This window comes from Streptopelia decaocto (genome assembly GCF_964273445.1).
Source record: "Streptopelia decaocto genome assembly, chromosome: 18".
Taxonomy (NCBI): domain Eukaryota; kingdom Metazoa; phylum Chordata; class Aves; order Columbiformes; family Columbidae; genus Streptopelia; species Streptopelia decaocto.
Window position 1 is genome coordinate 9,873,526 of NC_138673.1, and position 25,006 is coordinate 9,898,531.

Genomic DNA, 25,006 nt, shown 5'->3' on the forward strand with positions numbered 1-25,006 from the left:
TCTTCCACGACCGAAATGTAGTCAATTTGGGAGGTAAAAAGAGGCTCTGTAAGATTATACTCTTATAGTAAGGGCTAGTAAAGAACTATTTCAAGAGTCTATTCCCCTGAGAGAGTCCATATCTGATATTAAGTGCGTTTTGCTGAACACTCTGTACTCTGGGTTGCTGGGTGCGTACGGGGCGCTGGGATCACCTGGAGCGCAGTAACAACACAACCCGGGCAGCGCCGCGCGGCCCCCGCCCCGCAGACCAGCCGCCCCCCGAGGAGGGAGGAGGATCCTGCATGTCCTTCCAACTGAGGAGCACACAGGTACCATCACCCACAACCACCTCACACACAGCGATCGTCGAGCAGCCCAAAATGTCTTTGACCAAACCTGAGTTGGCCCACGAGCTTTTAGCGAGCTGCGCAATTGCTGAGATGGAAACCAGACTCAAGCGTCTGTAGTGTCTGTCCTAAGACCCATTCAATAAAAAAAAGAAATAGGTTCCAAAAGTCACTGCATTACGCACACCCTGGGTACGCCAAACGCACTTGAATATCACCTCTCGTATGTACACACATGCAGCTTGTCTCATCTGGTTTTCCTCTCGCTAAAAGCCAGTAAATACAAATTCCCATGAATGTGCTGAAATGCCCCCGTGCCCTCGGGAGCCCCCGAACACGCCGAGCGCAGCACACGTACCCAGGCGCTCCGCCAGCCGCGTGTACACCGGGTCCACCCGCCTCATCGTCTTCACCAGATCCTTCCTGCGGAACTTGATCTCCACCGTCCCCTCTGGCTCCAGGATTCCTCCTCTGCTCCGCCACGGGAAAAGAGAAAAGAAAGGCACTTTCAGGTCATCGGACAAGGGGAAACACAAAATGGAATGGTTCAATGTCATCTAGAAAGTATGTAAAAAAACGAAGAAGGGAAAGGGAGGAGGGAGACAAAACAAAGAGAGAGAACAAGAAAGAATCTTAGCTATTATTTATTTATCCCACTCCATGAACGCACACCAGGCTTCTCAGAAACGCATCTGTCCAACAGGATCTAGCGCAGCCGGGGCAAGCGACGCGCTCGATAGCCGCTTTAAAGCTGTGACCTGAAAGCTCTTTCAAAAGGCAGGTAAGCTGTACAAAACAACCAATTAACCAGCCATTTTCATTAGAGATCTGCCCACTGCCCGGGTCAAAGACAGAGGAGCACGTGGTTTGGATCCTGGGTTGGTAAATTAAACCACTTCAGTCTTATGGTGAAAGAAAATCCTAGAGCATCAACATCTCACTGTGCTTTGTGACTGTCGGTGATGAAGCTCCAGAGAGGCTGCTCACCGGCTACAGAACTTACCCACCTAAGTCTGAGTCAGGAGACAACCCCAATTACCCTGTGATCGCCACCCAGCAAGCTCCTCCGAGACAGGTTACAACCGTAAAGAGTCAGCAGCCACGTCTGGTGACAAAGTGAACCGATTGCTCCCCACCGGGCTGGGGAATGATGGTTATGAGAGAGGAGAACGCGGCCGTACCTGCTCTCGCGGTCCGCGTACATCTCCATGTGCCGAGGGTTGATGGTGGGGTCGATCACCGCCCAGGATCCCCCCCTGAGCTCCGCCTGCGGTGGGATGTAGATCAGCACAGGCTGCCGATACTCCCGCAGACCATCCACGATGTAGGCACCGAACTTCAGCACCTGGTCGTACATGTCTGCGGAAAAAGGACACGGCGCTTGAAGCCGCAGCACGTCAGCGCTCCAGCCCCGCCGCGCGTGGCCAAACTGGGGACAAGGACAGTCATTCAGCTCTTGTAACCACGTCCTGCTACCGCACTGCGAGCTCTGGGCCAGAGGGGCTGAGATGGGATGTTCCCACGTCGGTCCCTCAGCTCCCGGAGCCTCCGCCCGCAGCTCGGGGCTGGTGTTTCTGGTCTGAACCCCAGCACAGCTCCCCCATTTCCAACCCGCTCCCCTGGACCTGCATCATGATTCATTAACCTGCGTGGCGCACCTAACGCAGCAGAGCTTTTGCGTATCTTCATAAAAATGAGTGTGTGGGAAGGGTTCGGATGTGAAACAGCATTCTTCTCGTCTTGCATTAAAATGTGTTTAAGGTATTTTGCTCAAAATGAATAAGAACAGCTCCGCTGTGTAAAGACAGTACGTATCAGCCCCAAAGGTGATTTGAATAAAAGAGAAAAAAGGAAGGCGAAAGAATTTATATGAGATGATATAGTTTATAATGGATATCGTTTATAATGGAAACAGGCACCCTTGAATATATATATTTTGTTACATATAATTACATATAGAAGTATCAAATCAGATACACAAGAAATGAAAAATACTTATTAGGATCATCTAGTCCATCTCTTTGTTCACACAAGACTGTGTCCTACGTTTCTTTCGCAGTGCTTTTCAAAGCTTTTGTTTAGAAATCCCAAACAATAAATCTACCGCTTCTTTAGGGCCATTTCCGCAGCCAAATAGATGGAATTTTTCTCAGTATTCAGCCAAAATTCCCCTCCTTCCCCATCCCCATTAATTTCCTATTACTGCTCCCTGTATCACCCTACGAGGTCTCCCTGCTCCTCCGGGCTTGCTCCAAGGAGCTGTGTGTTTCTCCGGGGTCGGGTTTGGTTTTGCTCAGACCCTCTATAACTATTCATTTCTCATGTCTCCCAGGACATTATTTTCAATCCCCTCCATCATTTCTGTTCTTTGCTGAGCGCCTCCCCGTTTCCCGAGTTCCTCTGGTCACTGAAACACCAGCGCAGAGCACAGACACACACGTGCTGCCCCTCACCAACAGTCCTAAAACACTGAGACACTTTCATTCAGCTACAATCCTGATATCGCCTGAAAAAACATCATTTCTGCGGAAGAAAGAGACTCCAGCCAAGGTCCCCTTGTCGTTTAACCCCCCCTTTAACGTTAAGCGTTAACATGGACATAGTTAAGCACTGAACTCTTTGGGAAATGCACACGCCAACGTATACAGAGCAAGTGAGAGGTGCACATGAAGGGTGCGTGTGTGTGTATATAGATATACACACAGATATAGATATATTTGCACCACAGGCACTTATGTGATGTCTCCAGTTCACTTGCAAGGTCACTGTCCAAGTACCAAAGAGCTCCACGTTCTTTACAAAATGTCAAATGCTGATGGATGGAGAGAAGAACAATTTGTTCCCTCTAATTGCAACTAAACATCAATTCTGGAAGAGACATCGAAGACTGAGAACCAAAAACTCCAACCTCCTCCTTTGTCCTGGGCAAAGAAAAAGACCTCAAAAGGGGTGACAAATTTATTCCTAATTATACAATTATTTTATTATGTAGTGCTAGTAATAAACCACTTGAAGTACTTTCAGCTAATTCCAGTGTTAAGAAAATAATTGCTTGATTCAAATTATTTTAACTGAATTAATTCTTTACTAGACATTTTATACTAGTGCTACATAATAAAATAATTGCGTAATTAGCAATACATTTTTCACCCTGCCAAGGGTGTATATTTTACTCAGGTTAAGTGTAGGAAGAAATAAAAGCGCTACTTGTTTGACCAAGACAGGGAGAGGAAGAACAGAGGAACGGAGCGAAACGCTGGTTCCTGTGCCATGAGCTTCCCCGCCCTGCGGTTCCGTCCACACTTACAGCTTTTGGGACCCTGCGATACAGCGGCTCATTTTCCTGGCACATCCCCACAGCCTCAGTTTAAGGTTTTACGTGAGGATTTACATCAACTGCAGCTTCCCATGCAGGCTCAGGACTTCCATGGAGGTTGGAACCTGCTGCTGCAGCCCTGGGCTGCCGATACACCTCAATACCTGCACATCTGGCCATGAACTGTGCTGCGAGGATCTCCCCTTCTCCTACCAGAACTGCTTCCACTAACCGAGACTGAGTTTCGCCCAAATGAGAGAGAGACACCGAACCCGACTGTCACCAGCGCGGGGTCCCCGCAGTGCCACACACGGGTTCCTGTTCTTCTGTGGGGTTTTTCCTCCTGCCATCTCACCTGTTCCATTTACCATTTCAGCAAAGTGGGGGCTATTAAAGAATATGTGTTGATAAGAGGTAAAATAAAAGTAGAGTTGATGAAAAACACTGCAAAGACAGCCCAGGACACCTGCCTGCGGTCCCTGCGCCCACCCAGCACAACACAACCTCCCCATTCACGGTAACATCACATTTGGGTGTGAAACCGTGAAACATCTGCCATACTGTGACTGTTGCCTCTTATTTGCCGTTCTGCTGCATTCTCCACTCTCACACAGGCAAACAGGGCAGCACACGGCACTGCTGCGGATGGGAACGCTGTGGGTGCCCGCGCTGCGCACCGCGCTGGATGGAGCTGCACAAACCGCTGTTGCTGCAACAACACGCTCTTCTGAACAAAACCCAGTTGCTTCCACCATCGCCCACGCAGCAAAGAGCACCATGCACACATCCGCAGAGCAGGCTGCTCGCACAACGGCTCTTGCAAAGACGTTGCTCACGTTGAGACTGGAAAAATCAAATATTGTATTTCCAGGCCAAATTTAATTCCTGTATTAACATAAACCTCAGCGTAAGAAGCCACTTGCCAGACAGAAATGCTGCAGAAGCGCTTCGGAAGAGCAGCGGTGTTGGTTACTCAGCAGGGCGGGCGGTGTTTGCAGCACCAGCTACACGCAGCTGTAAAAGCTGCTGGAAGCTGCTCTCGTTACACTGTGTGTGTAAATATTGGCACTCGGCTGCATGGAGCGCGTTGGAAAGGCTGCAGCCAGCTCTGCGCAGTCCCAGCGTGCCGGGCAGCGTGCCCCGGCGCTCCGGAGCTGGAACGGAGCTCAGCTTGGCTGGAGTACCAGCCAGGAGCCGGGGGTAGCGCCAGGCGCGGAGCGGCTGCGGACGCGGCGTGCCCCTCCTAAACCCGTTACACACCAGCAGCGCTGCCGTCCAGCACCCAGGTAATCAGAGATTTAAAACAGCCTTTCATTCCGCTAATTTTTTTTTCTTTTATCGTTATTTATAACCTGTCCCAGGAAAAAATAATAAGTAAAACATGAAAAACCAACTGCGAGTGACCCTGTAGCACAAGCGGCGCGGCGGTTTAATGTCGCGGGGATTTGCATGCTATCAAACTATTCATTCCGAGTCCAAGACCCTGGTGCTAATTTCCAGGAAATTTCACGCTTGATGTCTCCCCGTTGTGGGTCACTGCCGGTTCGCCTAAATAAACCACTTCCAAATGGCTCCTCCATCTAAATATTCAAGCCAGTTTTTATAATTTAATTTTGCATTATGCTGAATAGCCTCCCAGCCAGCCAGAGCTCATTGGGGAAACCACCAATACCATTGTGATACGCCTTTATTTATGATGTTTATTTATTTATTTTACGGCTTGAATCAGACCTCCTAGGCCGACTAGTAAAGAGGGTTTTTTCTTCCCCCTCTCTTTTTTCCCCCCTCCGCTAATGTCAATTTTCAGCATAGCAAGAGCTGTCTCTAATCTTTTCCTACTCATTACACACAATTTTGGAGTCATTTTACCCACAGTGCAGCCGGCTCCTGGCAGTGTGTTTGTGTGCACTGAGGGGTGGCATAATTGTTTATTTTCCCTCCCTGCATAATCCGCGGCCAGCGCTGAAACCCAAACTGCAAACAAGTCCCCGAGGAGCGCGGAGGGTGCCAGGACAGGCCCAGGGCTGCCGGGCAGGGCCCGGCTCGAGATTTCCAGCACACAAGATGCAGGAGAATGCAGGGACCGAGGTGCAAACTGCACCGTCTCCGTCCTTCCCTCCCGCTCCTGCTGCCGCCTGGGGATACACTATAGAAATATCTGCATCCTCGTGGCGCCTTTTCCTCCTTGGGCTTCCCATCCCAACTCCAAGGCTAAACCCAGTTTCTGAGGAACCAAGCAAAGGGCAAAGGCAACACCGACAGATCTTGCAACAAATAAGGCAAAATAATATTGAACGAATGTTTGGTAAAGTTCCATCTACAACTTCCCCATCAGGTTTTGCGGTAGGGAAAGCAAGTCGCAGAGGGAGCGCACACGGAGCAGAAACCGTCCTGAAAGGTATCAGGTAGTTTCCACCTTTCACCTTCTCATCTGCAGACTCAACGGCGCTGCTTCCTGCCCTGCTAACGAGCGGCAGAGCCGGGCAGCGCCGCTCACCCTGTGCTCCTCCGAGCAGCAGCTCTCACCCTCTTAGTGCACCCCGAACTTCTCTTCTGCGCTTGGTAAGTGCCACACGCGGGTACGGGGCCGTCATCTTTTCCTTGGTTTACGTTATCAATCTCACATTCTTGGCACTTCACAAAATTTCAAGTACCAATATGCAAAAATCTAACTGCTGGTATATTAAGCGAGCAGTTTTGTACCTGTTCATAACAGCACCACCAGAAGAGCCAACTGGGAGATGGTCCTTGATAGGACAATATTACAGCAGGAAAAATCACCAGTGAGATCATGTTTCCACTTGACAGAATATGCCTATACATTTGTGATATGCAATAATGTCGGCTCATCCAGCCCCAAATTTAAGCTGAGGCTGATGGATAGGAAGCTGTCCAGGCAGAAGAGGTTTCTTGAGAGGAGTGTCTAACTAGCCCAGGTTGGCAGCAACCAGGGTTAACATCCAACTACCTGTTCTCACTGTGGATTATCTGGCCAGTTCCCATAACGGTGCGTGAGGGTTCATACAGACACGCAACCGCATTGCTTGTTTAGAACAGAACTCGCTATCAGATCCGCTCCTTGCAGCACGGGAAGGGATCCAGACGGCCCGTTACCTTTCATGCCACCCGAGAAGCCTCTCCAGTTGGCGAAGACCATGAGCGGCAGCCCCTCTCTGTTGAAGTCATTGATGGCCTGCGCGGTCTTGAAGGCAGAGTCAGGGAACCACACCTGGCCGGCCTGCTGGATTATCTGTTGGGGAGAAAATGGACCCGTAAGCCTTGAAACACATGAACGCAAGAGTTAGTGTGAAAATAGAGAAATGGATGCAACGAGAGCTGTGCCGTGGAATTAACAACAAGGAATGAAGCGCATTAAATGCTTAGGAGCTGTTTGCCCACAGAAAAATCAGGACAATTCTTTTGTCACCAACATCAACAGGAATGTTCCCACTGATTTAGCTAAGAGCAGGAATAGAGATGGCATGAAAAGGCTGGTACTACAACTGCTCTAAGAGGTGAAGGACAAGAAGAGAGAGGAAAGGATGTGCAAAGGAGAAAACCCCAGAGACGGTGCAGGGCCAGAGCTGTGAAATCAGGTGGGAGGAAAGCAAAACGTCAGAGCAGAAAGATCACAAAACACTGTGCTCACAGCAAGAGAACAGGGAAATCACTCCTGCTTGCCAGAGAAGCAGGACCGCTGGGGAACGTCCCTGTACAAGCGGCTAACAGAGACACCGCAGAGGACAAACGAGCAACCGAGCGCACGCTCAACCCACCTTGGCCTCCGAGTCCAGGTTTGCCGGGTCAGCGGGGATGCTGAGCTCCACCGTCCGCGTTTCTACGGCAACTACTCCGACAGGTATTCCCCCCAGCCTGGTGACACACGAGACAAATCAAAATTCCTTTTTCTATTGTTACACAAACTTGCCATTTTGCATCAAAACACTCAAGAGAGACAAATAATGCAAGCAAATGATGGCACAAGCGTTCTGGCCTTTTTGAAGAGTTTAGGCACGTGGCTGGCGAATTTCAAAGCAGAACTGACAGTTCTCAAAGCAAAACCTAGTCCTAAAAATTAGCACGTATCTCACTGAAAATTAAACAGAAGAAACCAAAGCCCAAATGTGGTATAACAGCCACTTATCCGCCACCCTTCAGCTGCTACCGCCCGGGTTTTGACAGCGATGACAAGCGGCGGCTCCCGGGCCGGTCCCAGCAGAGCTGGCTCCGTGCGCAGCCGCCTCGAGCCGCGGGCGCCAAAGCGACGGGGCCCATGTGCACCAGGGGGTTGAAAATATTCCCATTCGCTATGATTAAGAGTCTGCCTAGAAACCCGTAATTGCAGAAGCCGTCTTAAATCGGTAACTTATAACTTCTATATTAGGGCCCATGTGACCTAATAAAGAACATCTTTATCCAAGTATTACAGTTATTTATTGAACTTGAAAACAGCTCAAAACAACTTCTGTTTTCCATTATACTTCATATAAATTTTATCAGGCTAGCACATGAAGATGCTACATCTTGTTTTATAGTGTGTCCCTGGACAAGTTGCCATAGAATAATAAAAGACAATTTACAGCCAACAGCACACATATTCCAAACATACATACAAAAGATGAGTTTTGGCAGCACTTACAGTAACAATCCCAGAAGAATACATTCATATTTGTTTTTTCGAGATGCCACTGCTTCTGAAAGAAGCCGGTTTCATTTGTGTTATATATACCTGCCTGTGAGAGTCCAAAGCAACTTGGAATTTGTCAGAGGAAAGGAGCTGCGAGTGAAGCCGAGCGTGGGCCTGGACAGAGACTTTCTGGCTTTGCCAGATCTTTGATTTCCCCTCTCCAGTCCCTCAGTACTCTGCCTAACCCAAAAGCTTTCAAATAACTGTAGGACGTAGTGAGATAAAACTTCAGAGCGTCACGGAGGGACATTCTGATGAGGACACCCTGGAAGCCTCTTTTCATGGCTTTTCCACTTGTTAACAAAAAAAAAGGCTGACAATTAACCAAAGCCACTGACATCAATGAGGAGCCGGGAGGCTGCTGCAGGCAGGGAGCTCTGTCTGGAGAGGAAAGCCGCGACCTGCGGAGCCGGCGGTGACCAAGGACGCGCGGCTGCGCTCGGACAGCTCGAGCGCTTGTGGGAACTCGCGGGAGATAAATGTTCCCTTTATTCGGAGAGAAAGCAGACACTCCGACCAGAAACTCACAGTGCCCCTTGGGGGAGCGTGTGTGACAAAACTAAAGAGGAAACGAGGGACGAGGTGAGTGAGGGGGTTTGGAGCGCAGCTCCCATCTGCACTCTGTGAAACGCCAGGATCCCGTCTCCAGGCTCCTGCTCCCGCCAGCTCTGAGCTCTGAGTGCTCGTGGACCCGCAGCCGCTGCAAGTATGTTCAAGGCAGGGATCTAAATCTCACGGCAATGGGGAATGTTTTAGAATCCTGCAGAGGTGCCACTCGGCAGCAAGGGAGGGACGCACGTCTCTGCACGGTGACCAACAGCCGAGCGCAGGTGTGGCGGGTGCTCGTTTGGAAAATGCTGCAAGTTACTCCGTGCCAACCTCACCATTGAGCTGCTCTCTGTGCAGAGGTTCTTGCAATTTGCTCCAGTTTTAGCTGAACTTTCCTTGCAAGTCGAATAAGGCTTCAAAATCATGAACTGCATAATGCACCTTCAACTAAGAGCTGCAAGAAGGCCCCACCGTGCAACCAGTCCCTAGGAAAGCACACGTTGTCTGCCATAATTTTTAACAATATCTCTCTTTTTGGCTTTTGTGCATGTTGAAGTTGTCACCTCTAAGCAAAACAGGAGAAATGATCAGACCACGCTTCATCCGCATGGTAACAAAGTATCCTATTCAAGTAATGACTTATTTTCACTCATAGACATCAACTTTCAAAGGAGGTTCTAGAAGAACACAAAGCATCGTGAAATTTGATATCTACAGATGTGTGAAATGCCCTTGGAGCTTACCTTGCTCTGCCAACCACAACTGTCTGTGCCCAGGGCTGCATGATTTCCAGGAACGAGCCATTGTCAAAGAAGCCACTGAGCCACTGTCCTTTCTGACCTAAAGGGAAGGGGAAAACGGAAATATCAGAGTGGGGAGGGCAGAAAATAAAAGAAGCAACTGAAACTTGCTTAAAAACACCAACTGGAGAACTTGGCACTGTCTATTCATTTATTTATTTATTTTTAAATAGATTATAAGACAAGGGAATATGAGACAGCCGAGCATTTGTCTGCCTTCAGCCATCATGTCTTATTTCATTTGCTAGTCTGCATAAAGACGGTCATTTATCAGCCAAAGCATCATTTATTGTTAAACGATGGGGTTCAGATAGCAGAGGGACTTCGCGTGCTTCTAAATAAATAACTCTGTTTTTTTCAAGACGTTACAAACATTTGTCAAAAGGCGGTAAAGTCATTAAAGATGGTTTTCAAAATGCCTAATTCCATTTTCAAACTTAGCTCCCATTTTTCTCTCGATTCTGCCCAACCTTTTCTTTAAAGAACGCTGAAGAAACTCAGAAGCTAAATATAACATTTTCTATGATGTTTTAAGGCCAGAGCACACATCTGAGCACGTTTCACCCATTCTTTCAGAGTCCCCGTCCTGGACCAGCTCACAACCACCAGACCTGTTCTCCTGCCCAACAACGGCAGCAACTTCCTAACGCTTGAGAGAAATCCAACTGTTTCCAAAGAGCACATCACCAAGATAATTGTGCGTTCCCAGAGAAATAAACTGTTCCCGCTCCTTGCAGACAATGAGCTTCTAACCTATAACGGCTCGATTACCTGATCATGCCCAGCATTGAGACACCCTGCCCACCCAGACAAACAGAGAAACCCAACGCTCTGGGGCACCTGCTGTTCCACGGGGGCTGCACAACGTTCCAACAAAAATAAAAAGACAAGAAAATCTAAAAAAGAAACCAAAAACCCCCAAATCCTCCAGCTTTACCCCTTGGCCCCAGCTCCTGAGGAATTCCATCTCAACAAGCCCCTCTGCTTCTGCAAACCCAAGTCCAAAACCAATTAAAAGTGGCGATCCAAGCGAGCTAACCTCTGCTGACTTAAACAGGATGGAGAGTGTTTTATCAAGACCAAACTTGTAATTACTGTGTTCTACATTCCTTGCCTCTGTGGCCCCACTGTAAAATGTGACCATCCATTTCAAAATTATCTCTTTATCGTGAGCCCAAAGCTGATCGTTTAGATTCTGGCCTCGTGTCGGGCGTCAGTTTGAAGAATATCACGGCAATATCTCCTCTAATAAATGGCTTTAACTTTTCACCTAGGAGATATCTGCTTTAACTTATCACAGGGAATCATCTGCTTTCCTTAACGCTTCCACTAAATTAAAATCTGAAGTCCCTCGGTTTGGAAGCCAGCGGTAGCTGCACTCGGACAGCTGGATGAATCACTGGAGAGATGATGGAAAAATATTATCCAAAACCAGAAAACTTAGTTTATCAAAAATCTCATTTTAGCCCCCCAAACTCATTAATAACAGCAGGCATAATGGGCCCCCCGTTTGCAGCGTGTACGCACACAGCTGTGTGACCCCGAAAGCAGCACAGGGGTTCCATGGTTTGCAGCGTTTCCAATACAATTATTCTCCAAGGTCTGCAGGAATACCAGGATTCCTCTAGCGTACAGACCCTTCGCACACGGACTTTCCTCTGAACCACAAATAAAATCTATCAAAGTAACTAATAATTGTAAGTGTCCTCAAGCACACAGAATTTACACGCTATTTTTATATATTATATTTGATTGTATAGAAATAGTTACTTTATAAGCTCTGAAGTGTATCTGGATTGCAGACATAAAGCCTTGACAAATAACCTTGAAACACAACGCATGACTGCGTGTCCTGGCCCCAGAGACGTACGTACTGGGATTGGGGCGGCCGGCCAGCATCCAGCGAGGGTCGTACGGGGTCTTGGTGGGAACGAACTCGATGGGTCTGTCTATGGGATCCTTGACTCTGAGGATGGGAACAGGGCTGGACACGCTCTGAGGGAAAGAGACAAATATTGAAGAGATTCTCCTGCACGGCTTCGCACCAAACACCGACCCGGTTGGGCTCCTTGCGCCCGCTCTGCACGGCTGGGATCCTGCAGCCTCGCAGAGCCCGGGCACGTTCCCAAGGTGCGATTCACAGCCTCTCAAAGCCTCCTTTGGCATCACGTCACACACACTGTACTTCATTTGCTCTTGACCTTCAGCTGCAGCAGCGTTAGTGAGGGGCTGCAGTTTAATTTGTGAAAGGTGACCAGGCCAGCTGCCGCACTCGTGCGCTTGTTCCTGCAGGAAGGTGACCTGCCTGGTCTTGCTGCCTTCCTGGCTGCAGAGCAGCTTACACATACACATCAACTCCTGCTAATTACCGCCTCGGAGGGGAACCTTGAGAGTCTTTTCGGCAACAGACAATCCACCACTCCCACAAAATCCCAGCACGCCGGGGGAGCGATGTGCAAGAACCCAAGGCAGTGCCAGGCGGCCCCGCAAAGCAGCACCTGCAGCACTTTGAAACAAAATCTGCTTTGTGTACTTCAGTACCATCCCACCTAACACCCTTAATCATGAGCATTCTTCCAGGCACCATAAAAAACCCTCAGATACAGAGCCCCCCAAAGACCCCGTGAACAAAGCGATCAGGTAACGGCACCCCGCGCTCCCGCTGAGCCGGGAATTACCTTGGGCATGTAGGAAAGCCACTGCAGAATCGTGTAAACTCCTTCAAAATCATCGCACACCGTGCTGTGCGTCACTCCGTTGTTGTGCATGATCTGGATCCCGCCCAGCTGGTTGTTGGAGGTATAAACTTCCCGTCCAAGCACCTTTTAAAAGAAAGACAGGAAAACCGTGAGGGGCTGGGCTGTGACACGGAGGTGTTGACCAAGGAGACACACAGAAGCCCATCGCTGCAGCAAGTCCTGATCGCTTCAACAGCACAGGACGGAGCAAACCGCTCACAACAGACCTTCCCAAGGCCTGTGTGCTGGTAAGATCTTATGAACTGTGGTCTACAAGGGGAATGGTGCAAGTGGGAAAACTGAGGCAGGGGCGGTTATACACCCTGCCCTTCCCCAATGGAGCTGATACACAACCACGTCTCCTGTGTGCTGACTGAGCTCAGCTCACTGATTCAAAGTTGCTCTAAGACGACTGGTAGGGTGGACTCATTTCAGCCTTTAACTGGGGAAGAAACCAACACGGTGCATAAAGGCGGGTACAGCGAAGACAAAGCCCCACCAGCTCCTTCGAGAGACTGGGAGGAATAAACCTCTGCGGGGCTTCCCATCCCGTTTCTCGGCTCCATCTCCAATCTCACCCCGGCACCGCGGCTCTCTGCTCATTCTCCTGCTGTCTCTTCCCATTTGCCCTCTCGCTGACTGATACACTGATCTCTCGGTCACTCGGCTTTCTGCTCCGCTGAGTCCATATTACTAATAACACCTCTGCCACGGCCAGTTTACCTCATGAAGGCAGGAGCACATCATTACAAAATAAACTCATAACTTTGACATTCTAGCAAATACACGCCGTTTGTTATTTTTATGGGTTGAGTCTTTCTAACAGACAGAGGGCATTACATACCTGCTTCATTTAGATCTTAAAAAACCCTCCAACACACACGACCAACCTGCCCTCCCCCAGCGAACCAGCACTGCAGCTCATTTGGGGAAGGGCTGCCCAGGAGAGGAGCCCAGGGCGGGCCGGTCCTTGCTTGGGTCTGGCTTTATTGACATCCCACAGTGAGCGACGGGACACAACTCATCTCACCCGTGGCAGAGGGGAACTCCACGTTTCCCAGGATTTGCCCTTTTGGGCTGAAAGAAGGGGCTAAAGGGACGTGAAAACAGAAAATTTTGGTCTGCTTATAAGCCTACGCTGGACCAATTAGTTAATTTCCTGCACAACATCAGTTAATCATGGCCAGGGAGCTGCTGCACACCCCATAACGCATTGCTGAACCGGTACGGCACAACGCATCACTTGCTATCTCCAAATTTAGTTTCCTTTGGAGGAGAAAATGCCCGGTGGTCGAGCCGTCCGCAAACCCGGCGTTTCACAGGCTCTGGACAACCCGCACAAAACTCCCCATGGGACAGATGCTGGTTGAGCTTTACACAGTAGAAACCCGGCGCACGAGTTGTGCAGCTAGCCCAAAAATTCCCAAGTCAATGTAAGCGTTATGGGATTGCACAGGGATGTTCCCAGTCTGCCTTCCAAGCTCAAACACCTTCATCTTCCCCTAACAAAACCAGCGCCACAACAAGGCACGGTGAAAAGACAGCGGCAGAGATTTAGGTTCAAGGAAAAGCAAAGCACAGGCCTCCCGATGCCAGGCACAAGCCTAGTTAAATGCTTTCCACAGAGGAAAATAAAAATAAAGAGGATTTAAACTCCCCATCTACAAACTAATGCAAACGTATGTACATGCAAAATGGGCCTCTGCTGCTGCATCTAGAGACACTGTAGACAGCTCAGGTTCACCACCGCTGACAGGCAATGAAAACAGTCTAATATACCGCCTGCTCTCGCCCTTAAATCCCTTTTTGGAGATCAAGATAAATATGCAGTTCCTTCTCCCGAGTGCTCCAGACGTTGCGGTGAAGTGGCGGAGCATTGCGAGGGGCCGTGCACATGAAATCCCGCTGCAGCGCCGGGCGAGCGCAGGATTCACTCGCTGGCGTTTGTCAGCAGAGGCAGCGCCGTCCCGAGCCGCGTTTCGAAGTTGCGCCGACGCACACTCGCCGCCTTCGTTTGTACAACACGCGTGTCCGCACGCGTGCGCTTGCGCCGGGTGCAGGAGGCAGGTGTAACACGAGCTCTACGTCTGGACTTAAGCGCAGTCCAAACGGCAGCAAGGAGCTGCGGGGACGCGGCCAGGCTGGGCGCTGCTCCCGCTCCCTGCACTGGGGCTCTTCTGCCTTCTCGGGAACCACCAGAGATGCTGCCAGCTCGTTCCGCACCCGCAGCTGCAGAGCGGATCTGGAGCCAGAGGTGAAAAGGCACGGAAGGGCCAGCCAGCTCCCAGACAGCGATCACTGGGCTTGAGAAACAAATGGGCGCAATAGCTCATCCATTCAGCTCTGCTAACACCTCATCTCTGACCTCGGAGGACTACATTTTTAAAGGCTGACAAGTAATTCAATCTCCAATTAACAATCTTAAATGGTGCAATGCATATTGCTGTATAAATGTTTCTGCAAGAAAATATCCAAGGGTGAAAGAGAATACATCTGCTGGAGGAGTCTGAGACCGGTGCTTCTGCAATTAAAGGACTCGGATGTTCCTCAGTAAGACACACGGTCAGCGGAGACACGAGTGGATTTAGGAAAGTTGCTAAATCAGCTAGACAAGTAATGCTAGAATCAAACTCAGGGCAGAAATGAGTGCACAGGATTAAATCCTCAATCTGAGATGACCAGGATCTGTCAAAAGGGTGAACTTCAAACCCTGAGAGTTGGGGTCTGCAGGGCTGTACACTGAGTGTCATCGAGTGGGAGCTCAAGAAGTGACAGGAGCCTCAGCCCAGGGCTTACAGAGGCATCTGTTCAACACACAAACACATCCATGAAGGGTTAAGTTTGCAAAGCAGGTTGTCGCAAAGGTTACAGCACTCCAGGGACCAGGCAAAGACACAGCAAGCGGGGTCAGCTGCGCAGAGCAGAGATCAAGAACGGTCCAGTAAGAGGGTGGGAAAGAACAGGCTCCAGGATTTTAAAGCTGAGATACACAATACACGTTTACCTGAACACCGGCAATATTTGACCTCTGATCTTGTGCTTAATCTGGTGACAAAACCAGACAAAAAGGAGCAGCCACGAACAGCAGAGCACCAGACAGTATGCTTCGGGCAGCGGAAAATGTGCTTTACATTCTTTCCACCCCGTGAAAGGTAGAAAAACCCAGAAACCACGATGCTGTCCACCCGGAGTCTGACGCGCCACAGGAAGCTGCTGTGGGTCACCAGCCCCACGCGCAGACCCCAAACCTGCCCCTTCGGAGGGTTCTCGTGAGGAAGATGAACCACCCAGAGCGCAGCAAGCTGTGGATTTCATGGGGCACACAGGACAAAACGCTGTGTCCGTGTCCCCGACACTGAAACGCTCCGAAGGCAACGCCAGGTCTAGAACCGCATGTGTTAAGCTCAGCCCGTGAGTGCAAGAACACAGACTGTTTTCCAGATAATGCAGTGTTCCATGCCACACACGTACAAACACACAGCTGACACTTATTCCGTTTGGTCCTCCCGAGCCACTCTCCCTACCGCAATGGGAAACTGCGTTTCTTGTTCCTTCAGAGCATCTTTTTGGAAGTACAAAGGAGCGCCGGGATTCCAGCAGCCTTTTCAGCCTTTCAAAGACCATCCTCAACAGGTTTATAGCCACGTCATATGCATATTAATCACTTTCTAGCACTCAGAGCCACGATGACCAGCTGCCTTCTCTCTGCTCCCTTCAGACACCGAGCTGCTCGTTAGTGGAGACTTTTGCTGTAAAGCTGGTTTGGCTGCAAACTTGATTGGCTCATATGTTTCATCAAAGATGAAAGATCTGAAAAAATGACAGCAGAGGGCTTGAATGGGAATCATTATGTAACATAAGTGCTGTTATTATTCAGAGCATATAATGTGTTTATATCAAATATAAGTGCCAGATTTTTATCCGAATAATTTCAATAATTGCAATTCCCATCCCACAATTTCATATTATCTGCCAGAAACCTGCAGCAGAAAAGGCACATGCACACACTATAAACAGCCTATTTTTCATAAACAGGCAGAAATGATCGGAATGAACGTCTCATCAGAAAACGCGATGTAGGAACTGAAAACCTGACTGCTGTCCTGCGCAGCCGAGCCGCGGCGGGTCCCACGGCGCCCGTTCCCATCGCTCGGCTCTGCCCACCCGCAACACGCGGCGATGCGGCAGCACCGGGCGCGGGGGAACGGACCCAGCCCCGGGTCTGAGCCCATTTGCAGCCACCTCCTCTCTGCCCGGGGACCGGCGGCGCTTCTTGCATTTCTAATCCACGCGTGTGTGCAGTTCCTGCACTTTTAATTTACGAGCGTTCGGTGGGGGACCCTTCTGACTTGGGAACATATTGGCTCGGTCTAATGCTTGGAGATTATTAAAGTCAGAGCTATACTCCACTATCAAGTCTACAGATCTTTTATTTAGAAGATATGGTGCTCTAAATGCACAAAGAGCTCCCTGTCACCTTCACATTAAAGCCCCTAGTGCCTGGTAAATGGAATTATATAGCTGTCATCTCCTTTCCCCAAAGTTTTAAGAGTACAATGGGCTCATTTTTTCACACTCCATCCCAGCTTCAGAACTAAGAGACCTACTTTGTATTGATTTAAAGTCTCAGAAATAAATAAACCTGCTTCACCAATGTGATTCACAAGAAATTCATGATACACTATTGCATGATATATTTCAAGCTGTGGCTCCGGCTCTTTTTTCCCTTTGGTGAGTGATGGGGAGGCGGCGGCAGGGGGAGGTGGGGGAGCTGACAGCCTGATGGGTATCGGGGATGGCTCCTGACTGCAAATCCACCTGCGGGTCTCACTGGTGGAGTCCTCTCCTTGCGTTGATTTGGGGAGCTCAGAGAGGGAAGGGGAAAAAGCGACTGCAGTTCATGTTGGTGGCGGCCGGGAGGACGCGGCCGGACGGACACGGACCCACCACGGTGCTGCTGCACCACGGGCACGGCGCCGGCACCGCCAGCGGGCACAGCGCCGGCACCATCAGCAGGCACGGCGCCGGCACCGCCAGCGGGCACAGCGCCGGCACCATCAGCAGGCACGGCGCCGGCACCATCAGCGGGCACGGCGCCGGCACCATCAGCAGGCACGGCGCCGGCACCGCCAGCGGGCACAGCGCCGGCACCATCAGCGGGCACGGCGTCGGCACCATCAGCGGGCACGGCGCCGGCACCATCAGCGGGCACAGCGCCGGCACCATCAGCGGGCACGGCGCCGGCACCGCCAGCGGCACCGCCAGCGGCACCCGGGGCACCCGCGCTCCCTGCGGACACCCCAGGAAACGCCCCTGGGAGGACACGGGGGGGCTCTTCCCATCCTGCAAGAGCGGACGAGGACTCCTGAAAATCTCTGGATTGCAACGGAAAATCAAGTCTTGCAATCCTGAGGTCAGAACAAATATCAGGAAGGGACAAGTCATTTGCTTTTGACTCTGAAATATCTGTTGTGGGTGTTAGAAATAAGAATAAATTTGGAAAGAAAAGTCGGTTGGGGAAATTTTTTTTTTTTAAATAACTTTTCATTTGACAAAAAAAAAATTCCAAACGATAAATTCATCAAAACTGATACTTTTTCCTGAAGAGTTCCAGCTCCAGTGAACTGGCATTTCCAAATGAAAAATGTCTTGTCAAACAGTTCCTGCCCAGCTCTCCCTCCCCAGCACAGGGACCGCGTGTGCTGCTCAAGGTCACTCCATCAGTCAGTGGTAAATCAAAAGGGCTCAATATACTTTGCAAACTAAAATTACAGCCCCCTATTCTACATGGTGCAAACACTCATAAATCCAACCTGTCCCAGTTGGGGGTTCCCTAATCTAGACACTAGTCCCATAAACAACATTAATGATCGTTTCCGTGATACATAACGATCTTGTTCTGGTCGTTCCCCATGTCACCTCTGGGCCCCACCAGCAGGTACCTCTCTCAGCAGGACACCGGAGCTTCGCCCCCTTTGCAGCGTGGGCTCGGGCGTCACCGTGAGGTACGTGACGAGTCTCCAATGCGGCCCCTGGGGTTGCTGGAGCCCACAACGGCAGATCACGCCACTGCATCCGCTGCAGAAAAGACCCCCAGGCGGGTCACCCTGATGTCCCTCTAGGGACACCCCAGAGAGGGGACGTCAAGACCAGTTATTATGGGACATGTTTGAAAAGTGTCGTCTTCTGTTCAGCTCCAGGGGAACATCGGGTACCAGTAATAACATACTTGGCAGGATCACTTGAACTGGGATGCAATTCTGCGTACATGAAACACATATAAGAGTTTAAAACACAAAGGACTTTCCCTGGAAGGTACAGGAAGAGATTCAGAAAATGGGCCACTATGCCAAGCACTTTAGTGGGAATAAATACCCGTACGGCCCCCACAGCACTGGCACCATCCACAACGATAAACTGATCCAGATCCGTATTAAAAAATGATAGAAGGAGGGAGAAAAAAAAAGTCAACAGAAATCTATTAGACTTTCTTCCCTAAGCAAACATAAAGGGACTGATAATGCAATGCCTGGAACATAAATTGTCTCTAATGGGAACAATACACAAATATCACCACTTAAAGAAAGGCAATTAAAAATAAAGTGTAGAAATAGAGGGTGGTGTTTGTTTATTTGCACTCATCTCAAGCCCAAGCATCCGTCTGCTTACATTAATTCCTCTACACAGAGCAAAGAGCCTCGTGCGACCAGGAGTGCCACCAACCTGACACCCCAGGTGTCAAAACAAACCAATTCTGCTCCCTTCCTATTGCCAAATATTGCTAAAGCGAGGCTGACTCTCCCAGGAGCCCCACTCAGAGCTTGGTTCTCAAAGCAAAGCGGCCTGGTTGGGCTGAGCACCGGTGACCTGAGCAGGGAGAGCCCCCAGTGAGGGTGCTGAGGAACCAGCGGCCGCCCCGAGCCCACCCGTGTTCCAGCACCCGGCGCGGGACCCCCGGGGGTCACCTTGGGGAGACCCACCGGAGGGGCCGGGACGGCTCCCGCCGCCCAAGTGTCAATGTCTGTTTGACATTTCCTAGCCCCTCTTTGATTAGCATTCTCAAACACTCTGCACCCACACGGATCTTCCTAATAGTCTTGCTGTGCCACTACAGAAAGATTCATATCATGCATTAATAATTATAATGCTTCTTTGAATGACAGGGATGGCACTTGCTGTTCTAACTCACATGATTGCTCTCACATGATTGCTTTGATCTAATCCCAAGACTGCAGTCGTCTCGAGCAGATACCGAGCTCTCCCTGCCTTGAATCTCAAAACCAGAGCTTTCCACATTCTGAATTTTACACTAAAACCCCCAAACAGCTTTCAGTCTCACAGGACTTCTATTTTTCCAGATTGTAAAACTGCAGAGTAAATATTCCACAAGGATCACACACACGAGATGGACTGAGGGATGGCGTGAGCTTGCCAGCCCTCACCCGGGTCTGCGCCATGAGTTAGTACAGCTCAGGACTGAGCTTAAAATACACGGATATCCTCTTGTGGCCCCATGCAAAGGGGTTGTTGGGGTGCTGGGTTTCAAATGCAGATTGTCAAAACAATCCGCGCAGCAATTATGGTCTGTTGTACCAACAAGTCCTCGGGGACTCCCCCACGGCCCCGTGACTGACACGTGTGCAGCGCTGGGCTGGCACGGCAACGGCACCGAGCACGTCAGCATCCCCACCAAGCACATCAGTGTCCCCACCGAGCACATCAGTGTCCCCACCGAGCACATCAATGTCCCCACCAAGCACATCAGTGTCCCCACCAAGCACATCAGTGTCCCCACCGAGCACATCAGTGTCCCCACCATGTGCCAGCAGCCTCTGCAAAACCAATGGTGCACTCAGGACAATCGCTGGTACTCAGCTTAGAAGTTTCTTAGATATTCACATATTGCGTTAGTGAGCAAGTTTCCACTAATCATCTCACCAACACCCTTCCGAAAGCTCTTCTTCAGAAATGTTTTCTCCCCTGAAAACACACCAAATAGCGCATTACTAATCTGGTTCCCGAGCTCTTCCTGGTCTAGAATAGGGTATACAAGCAGAAACATCCATTAAATTAAGAACATTCTGAAGGCAAAAACTTCCAGAGGAAGAAGCCGAGGGCTGGGGCACCGGGGACAGGCGGGGGCTCCGCGGATCATTCGGGCAGGACAAGCCTGTGGAGTCTGGGGGAAATAAAGGTGAACAGGAGGGAGAGGAAGCAGCCGTGTGCTGGTTGGACTCCTCGCGGCACCCCAGAGGTGACGGTCACCTCGACACCAGACTGCGCAGCGCAGCGTGTGGGACAGCCCTTCACCACGCCGAAAACGAACCGTTACAGACACCAGGCTGAACGTTTATACAACAAAATGAGGTGTATCCCGTTAGCAGCAGGTCCTGAGAATCTCTGCTAAACCTACCTTCCCGGAGAACAAGCCCAGAATGTGTATCTGTACAGAAATCGTGATTGAAAGCCACTAGTTGTTTACATTAACAAAACAGTCTTAAAGACAGGATTTCTTTTAAACACAAAAGATGAGGAGGAGCAAACTAATCACAAATAGGTCAGCAATGGACCTGGGAACACCCTTGTCGGGACTGAGATGAAATGTAGTCCTGGGAGCTCGAACTATATAAGCGATGCATAAATTGGGAGTGCTGGGCTTTTCAGTCTTACCTCCATTAAAAAGAAAACCAGTGGCAATTAACCCATTAGTGCACAGCAGCAGCACGTCACCTGTCTCGAGTGAAACGGCACCACGTTGGGCTTATGACGAAGAAAGGGCGTTGGGAGGAAGAGGAAGAGGAAGGTACGAGGTGGGAAACGGGGAGGCAGGGAAAGTTAAAAAGAATATAAAATCTCTGCCTCAGCAAAAGTTTTCATTAAAATTTTAGACAAATGATCTCTGTGTCCTTCTCCCATGCTGCCTGCGGCTCCATGCTATTTCTATGCAAATAACAACCTCGTGGTTTATATCTTATTATTTCCACCGGAGCTGCGGCGACATGACCCGAGACGCGTGTGAGGTAGACAGCGCAAGAGGGAGAGGAAGAGCAGGAGGGGAGGGCGGGCGATGGAGTGGCTGCTCGCTCAAGTGTGAAAAAATATTGTCAGGAGTGAGCGGCAAGAACAAAAAAAAAATTGCAGGGATAACGTGTTTATTTCAGCCCCTCTCTCCATGTGAACCAGCACCTTTTAAAATTCATTGGGCATCAGGCGATCATGCACAATCCATCTGCTTTCACTTTATCATTTGCATTTCATGCCTCCTGGCTTTTGATGTGCTGATACTTTGATGCAGTCAGGAGACGCGCATTATCATTATTTCAATTTGCAGGGGGGTCAGCGGGCTCGGCACAGGCGCGCGCACACGCTCACGGGAGAGGAATGAAATGTCATTTCCACCTCTCCACCCCCTGCCGAAACGCGGCAGCGGAGACAAAAGGGGTGCAGATGAAACGCAGCCCGGTGCCCCCGCGCGGAGCCCCGGCCCCACACCGACCGTCTCCCCAGGTCCCTCGCTCGCCCCTGGGTCTGGGGACAAACACAAACAGCTTAATCGGGAGCAGAGGGGACCTCGTGCTGCTCTCCTGCAGTTTCCTTGTCACCCCTGACAGGCGACGGGGCTGAGAATCCTGAAACCTGCCGGGTATCAGGTGTCTCCCGGTGATTTGCGTCTCTGCTTACAAGCAGGGACACGGCCGGACACAGGGACAGCCAGCACGCAGCCAGTCAAGCTCCGGAACCAAACAGCAGCTCCAGCTAAAAATGCTCCTGACCTTGAGCTCATCATCTAAGTGATAGGTTACAGTCTGCTTTTGGCAGCTGGACCTTTCCCTCTACACCGAAACCCTCAGGCTAGTTTTACATAATGACAATAAACAAGATCAACAACAGATCTGATGGCACATAATGTTTGTCACAACCCCCCTCTGCTCCCCCTGTAAATGAAAAAGAATCCAGTATTTCACAGGGAAAAAATCAACATCAAACAACTTTCCAGAAAAAACGCTCCTGCTCTCCGCAAGCCTCATTGTCTCCATTGCTGCAGAAACACTTGGGCGCTGCACATTCTCCTCTTGCAGAGAAAAGACATTCTGCAGAAGACGCGTATGCAGACGCGAGACTACGTGCGAGCTTTGTACAGCAGCCTCTGCGAAGACAGCAATGGTAAAAACCGTCCCAAATCTCCGACACCTGACTGGGAAAAGCTAAAGGACTATTTGCATGCAGCTGTGCTAGAAAACGTCCAATTCCAGCTGTCACGCAAGGTAGCAGCTTCCATTTATTTGGTTTTGTTTCAGTCCTGATGCTTCCTGGAGCCCCGGCGAGCTGGGCCGGCCCTTCTGATGGCCACGGGGCAAAGCACCGAGCTGCCCGGGGCGCTTCCCAACAGCTGCCCCGAGGAACGAGCAGCAGCAAGGCCCGGTCCCTCCACACAGAAAACCCACAGCAGGTTCCCACCCTGAGACCCTTCTAGAGTCTTATTCAGATGAATGAACACACCACGTATCGTGCCCAAACAGCCTCCACGTTCCTGCAAGGGAAGACTTTGCGTTACCGGCCCTGGCTGGTAGTGACCTGACCAAAGGAAGAAAATTCCAACTGTTCATCTAAATACAAGTGTTTAACAGTTCACATAGAAGAACGGGGAGACAGAGGGTAAGTCTGAAGCAGATGCTGCCTCCACAGCACGATGATGCAAATGCACGAACATCCCCCATTTGCTTCACGGCCTCCTCAAGATCTCAACTGGACTGAGCCTGGTCATTCCAGGTTAGCACTGGACGTCGCTTCACTACTTCAGACATACGCTGGGACATAAGTTTAGCTGGACCCAGTCAAGAAGCTCTGACCAGAACAGCAGGGTCTGGAAATGAAGATCATGTGAACCATGAAGACACATCGCACAACATCCAGGGGTGAGCGGGGCTTCCCAGTCTCCCCCTGCTCGAGGCCAGGTAAGCTCACTGTTTGGTCTGGGCTTAACTGTCTTACAGCCAAAGCTGGACAGGGTGCAACAGGGTCCTGCTTGGCCTGACCTTTAGGCAGGTGGAGATTCAGTGCCTACGTAAGAATATCTGCCTTTCCAACAGAGCGGGGAGGAGGGAAAAGGACACACAGGATTATTCAGCCCATTGAAATTCTTGGGATGGGATAAGTCACCCCCAGAAAACACCTCCTTCTGCCTATGCCTGCTGCTCTATGTCAGGTGCTTATTTAGACTAAATCCTTAATTTTTAAGGGCCTAAAATTTAGTGAGATTAGTGTAGTCCTATAAAAACAAACAGTCCACGGGTAGACAGTGCAGTTAAACCTGGGAAGAAGAGAGCAAAGAGGCCTGAACAGCCCGGCCCTGCCACCTGGGGGGCTCTGCAGGGCCCCGATCCCGGCACACGGCAGCTGGAACCAGGCAACTCACTCCACTCCAGCGAGCACTAAACCGCCTCGATTTCTTTTTAAAGCACGGATCTTCAAATGCCTCTTTTCCTTCCATTGATGCAGGTGTGTGTGATGTGTGTAAGAGATCTAACTGAGGGTGCCGCATCCTGGAGTTGATAGGATCAATGCTTCATTTTCTGTAGAGCCCCCTTTATTCAGGGGAATAATTCAAACGAGAGACTATTTTCCTTTTATCTCCCATTGTCAGGCAGGCACTCCTTGAAACACAGATTGCGCTGAAGCACAACCACCCCAGGTGCTGGAGAGTGCCTGCGAACAAAGCTGCACAATGGGAAGGGCGCCGGCGCCGCGCAGCCCCAGCTCCCGCGCAAACAAAGCCCTCGGTGACAGGGACAAGAGCCCCGTCGGCTGCGAGCCGCGGCTGCTGCGACGAGGAGCTGCAGCCTGCGATATTAATAGGCTTGGGGCAGCAAGGGAGAAAAACCGCCTCTGCTGGAGGAAAAAAAGAAGAGCCACTTTAGTAGTGAAAGCAGCAAGTTTTCTTACAGCCCGAGATGTTCCTCCCTGCCCCCACAGCTGAGATTCCAAGCAGGTCTGACCCCTGGAAAATCACCATCCGCACTCCGAGGCTCCAGTGCTCTCCAGCATTAACGCTGTGCTGGGGTGGCTGAGGGTTTGGGGCGATTCTGGCCTGTGTAGTTTGAAACATGATTTTCCAGACACTGGAAACAGCCCCGTTTCCTCTCCCACAGTACACAGTGCGCGGAGAAGATGCTGCCCCGTCGGTAGCTTCTCCACTCCTGTCATTTAGTCACTGCACACAACCTGTGCTAAAAGCTGGTTCATGCTCGAGCCATTAAATGTGCAGCTCTGGCCGGGTCCCCCGCCAGTCTCCAGCCAGCACAGCCAACAGTGCCTCTGGCTGGAAATACCATGTTTGTGGAGAGAAAACCAGGGGCATGAAAGGGAGAACAGGAAAAAGGCTGCAAAGGCGTCAAAGTTTCCAGCCCTGTGTCAGTTCTCCCTCGTGATCGGGAGGAGCCCAGGAAGGGAGGAAGAAAAAGGGACCGAGCACGATGACAGGATGACAGGATGACAGGCACGGCGGCGGCAGCTCCGCGAGTCCGCAGCACAGCTCACGGAAACACCAGCACAACTCACACAGCTCTGGAGACTGGAATGCCAAGACT

At 50.4% G+C, this 25,006-nt stretch overlaps 1 protein-coding gene across 1 annotated transcript in view; it reads right to left on the reverse strand.

Annotated features, from left to right (window-relative positions):
• ACACA (acetyl-CoA carboxylase alpha) overlaps positions 1-25,006 on the reverse strand; it is a 107,764-nt gene that overhangs the window by 10,296 nt on the left and 72,462 nt on the right. Inside the window, exons 45-51 of the mRNA XM_082068792.1 lie at positions 12,360-12,503; positions 11,556-11,676; positions 9,625-9,721; positions 7,422-7,518; positions 6,760-6,895; positions 1,511-1,688; positions 688-800 (exon numbers count right to left, since the gene is read on the reverse strand). Of these exons, the coding sequence (XP_081924918.1) occupies positions 688-800; positions 1,511-1,688; positions 6,760-6,895; positions 7,422-7,518; positions 9,625-9,721; positions 11,556-11,676; positions 12,360-12,503 (886 nt within the window). The remainder of the gene's footprint in view (positions 1-687; positions 801-1,510; positions 1,689-6,759; positions 6,896-7,421; positions 7,519-9,624; positions 9,722-11,555; positions 11,677-12,359; positions 12,504-25,006) is intronic.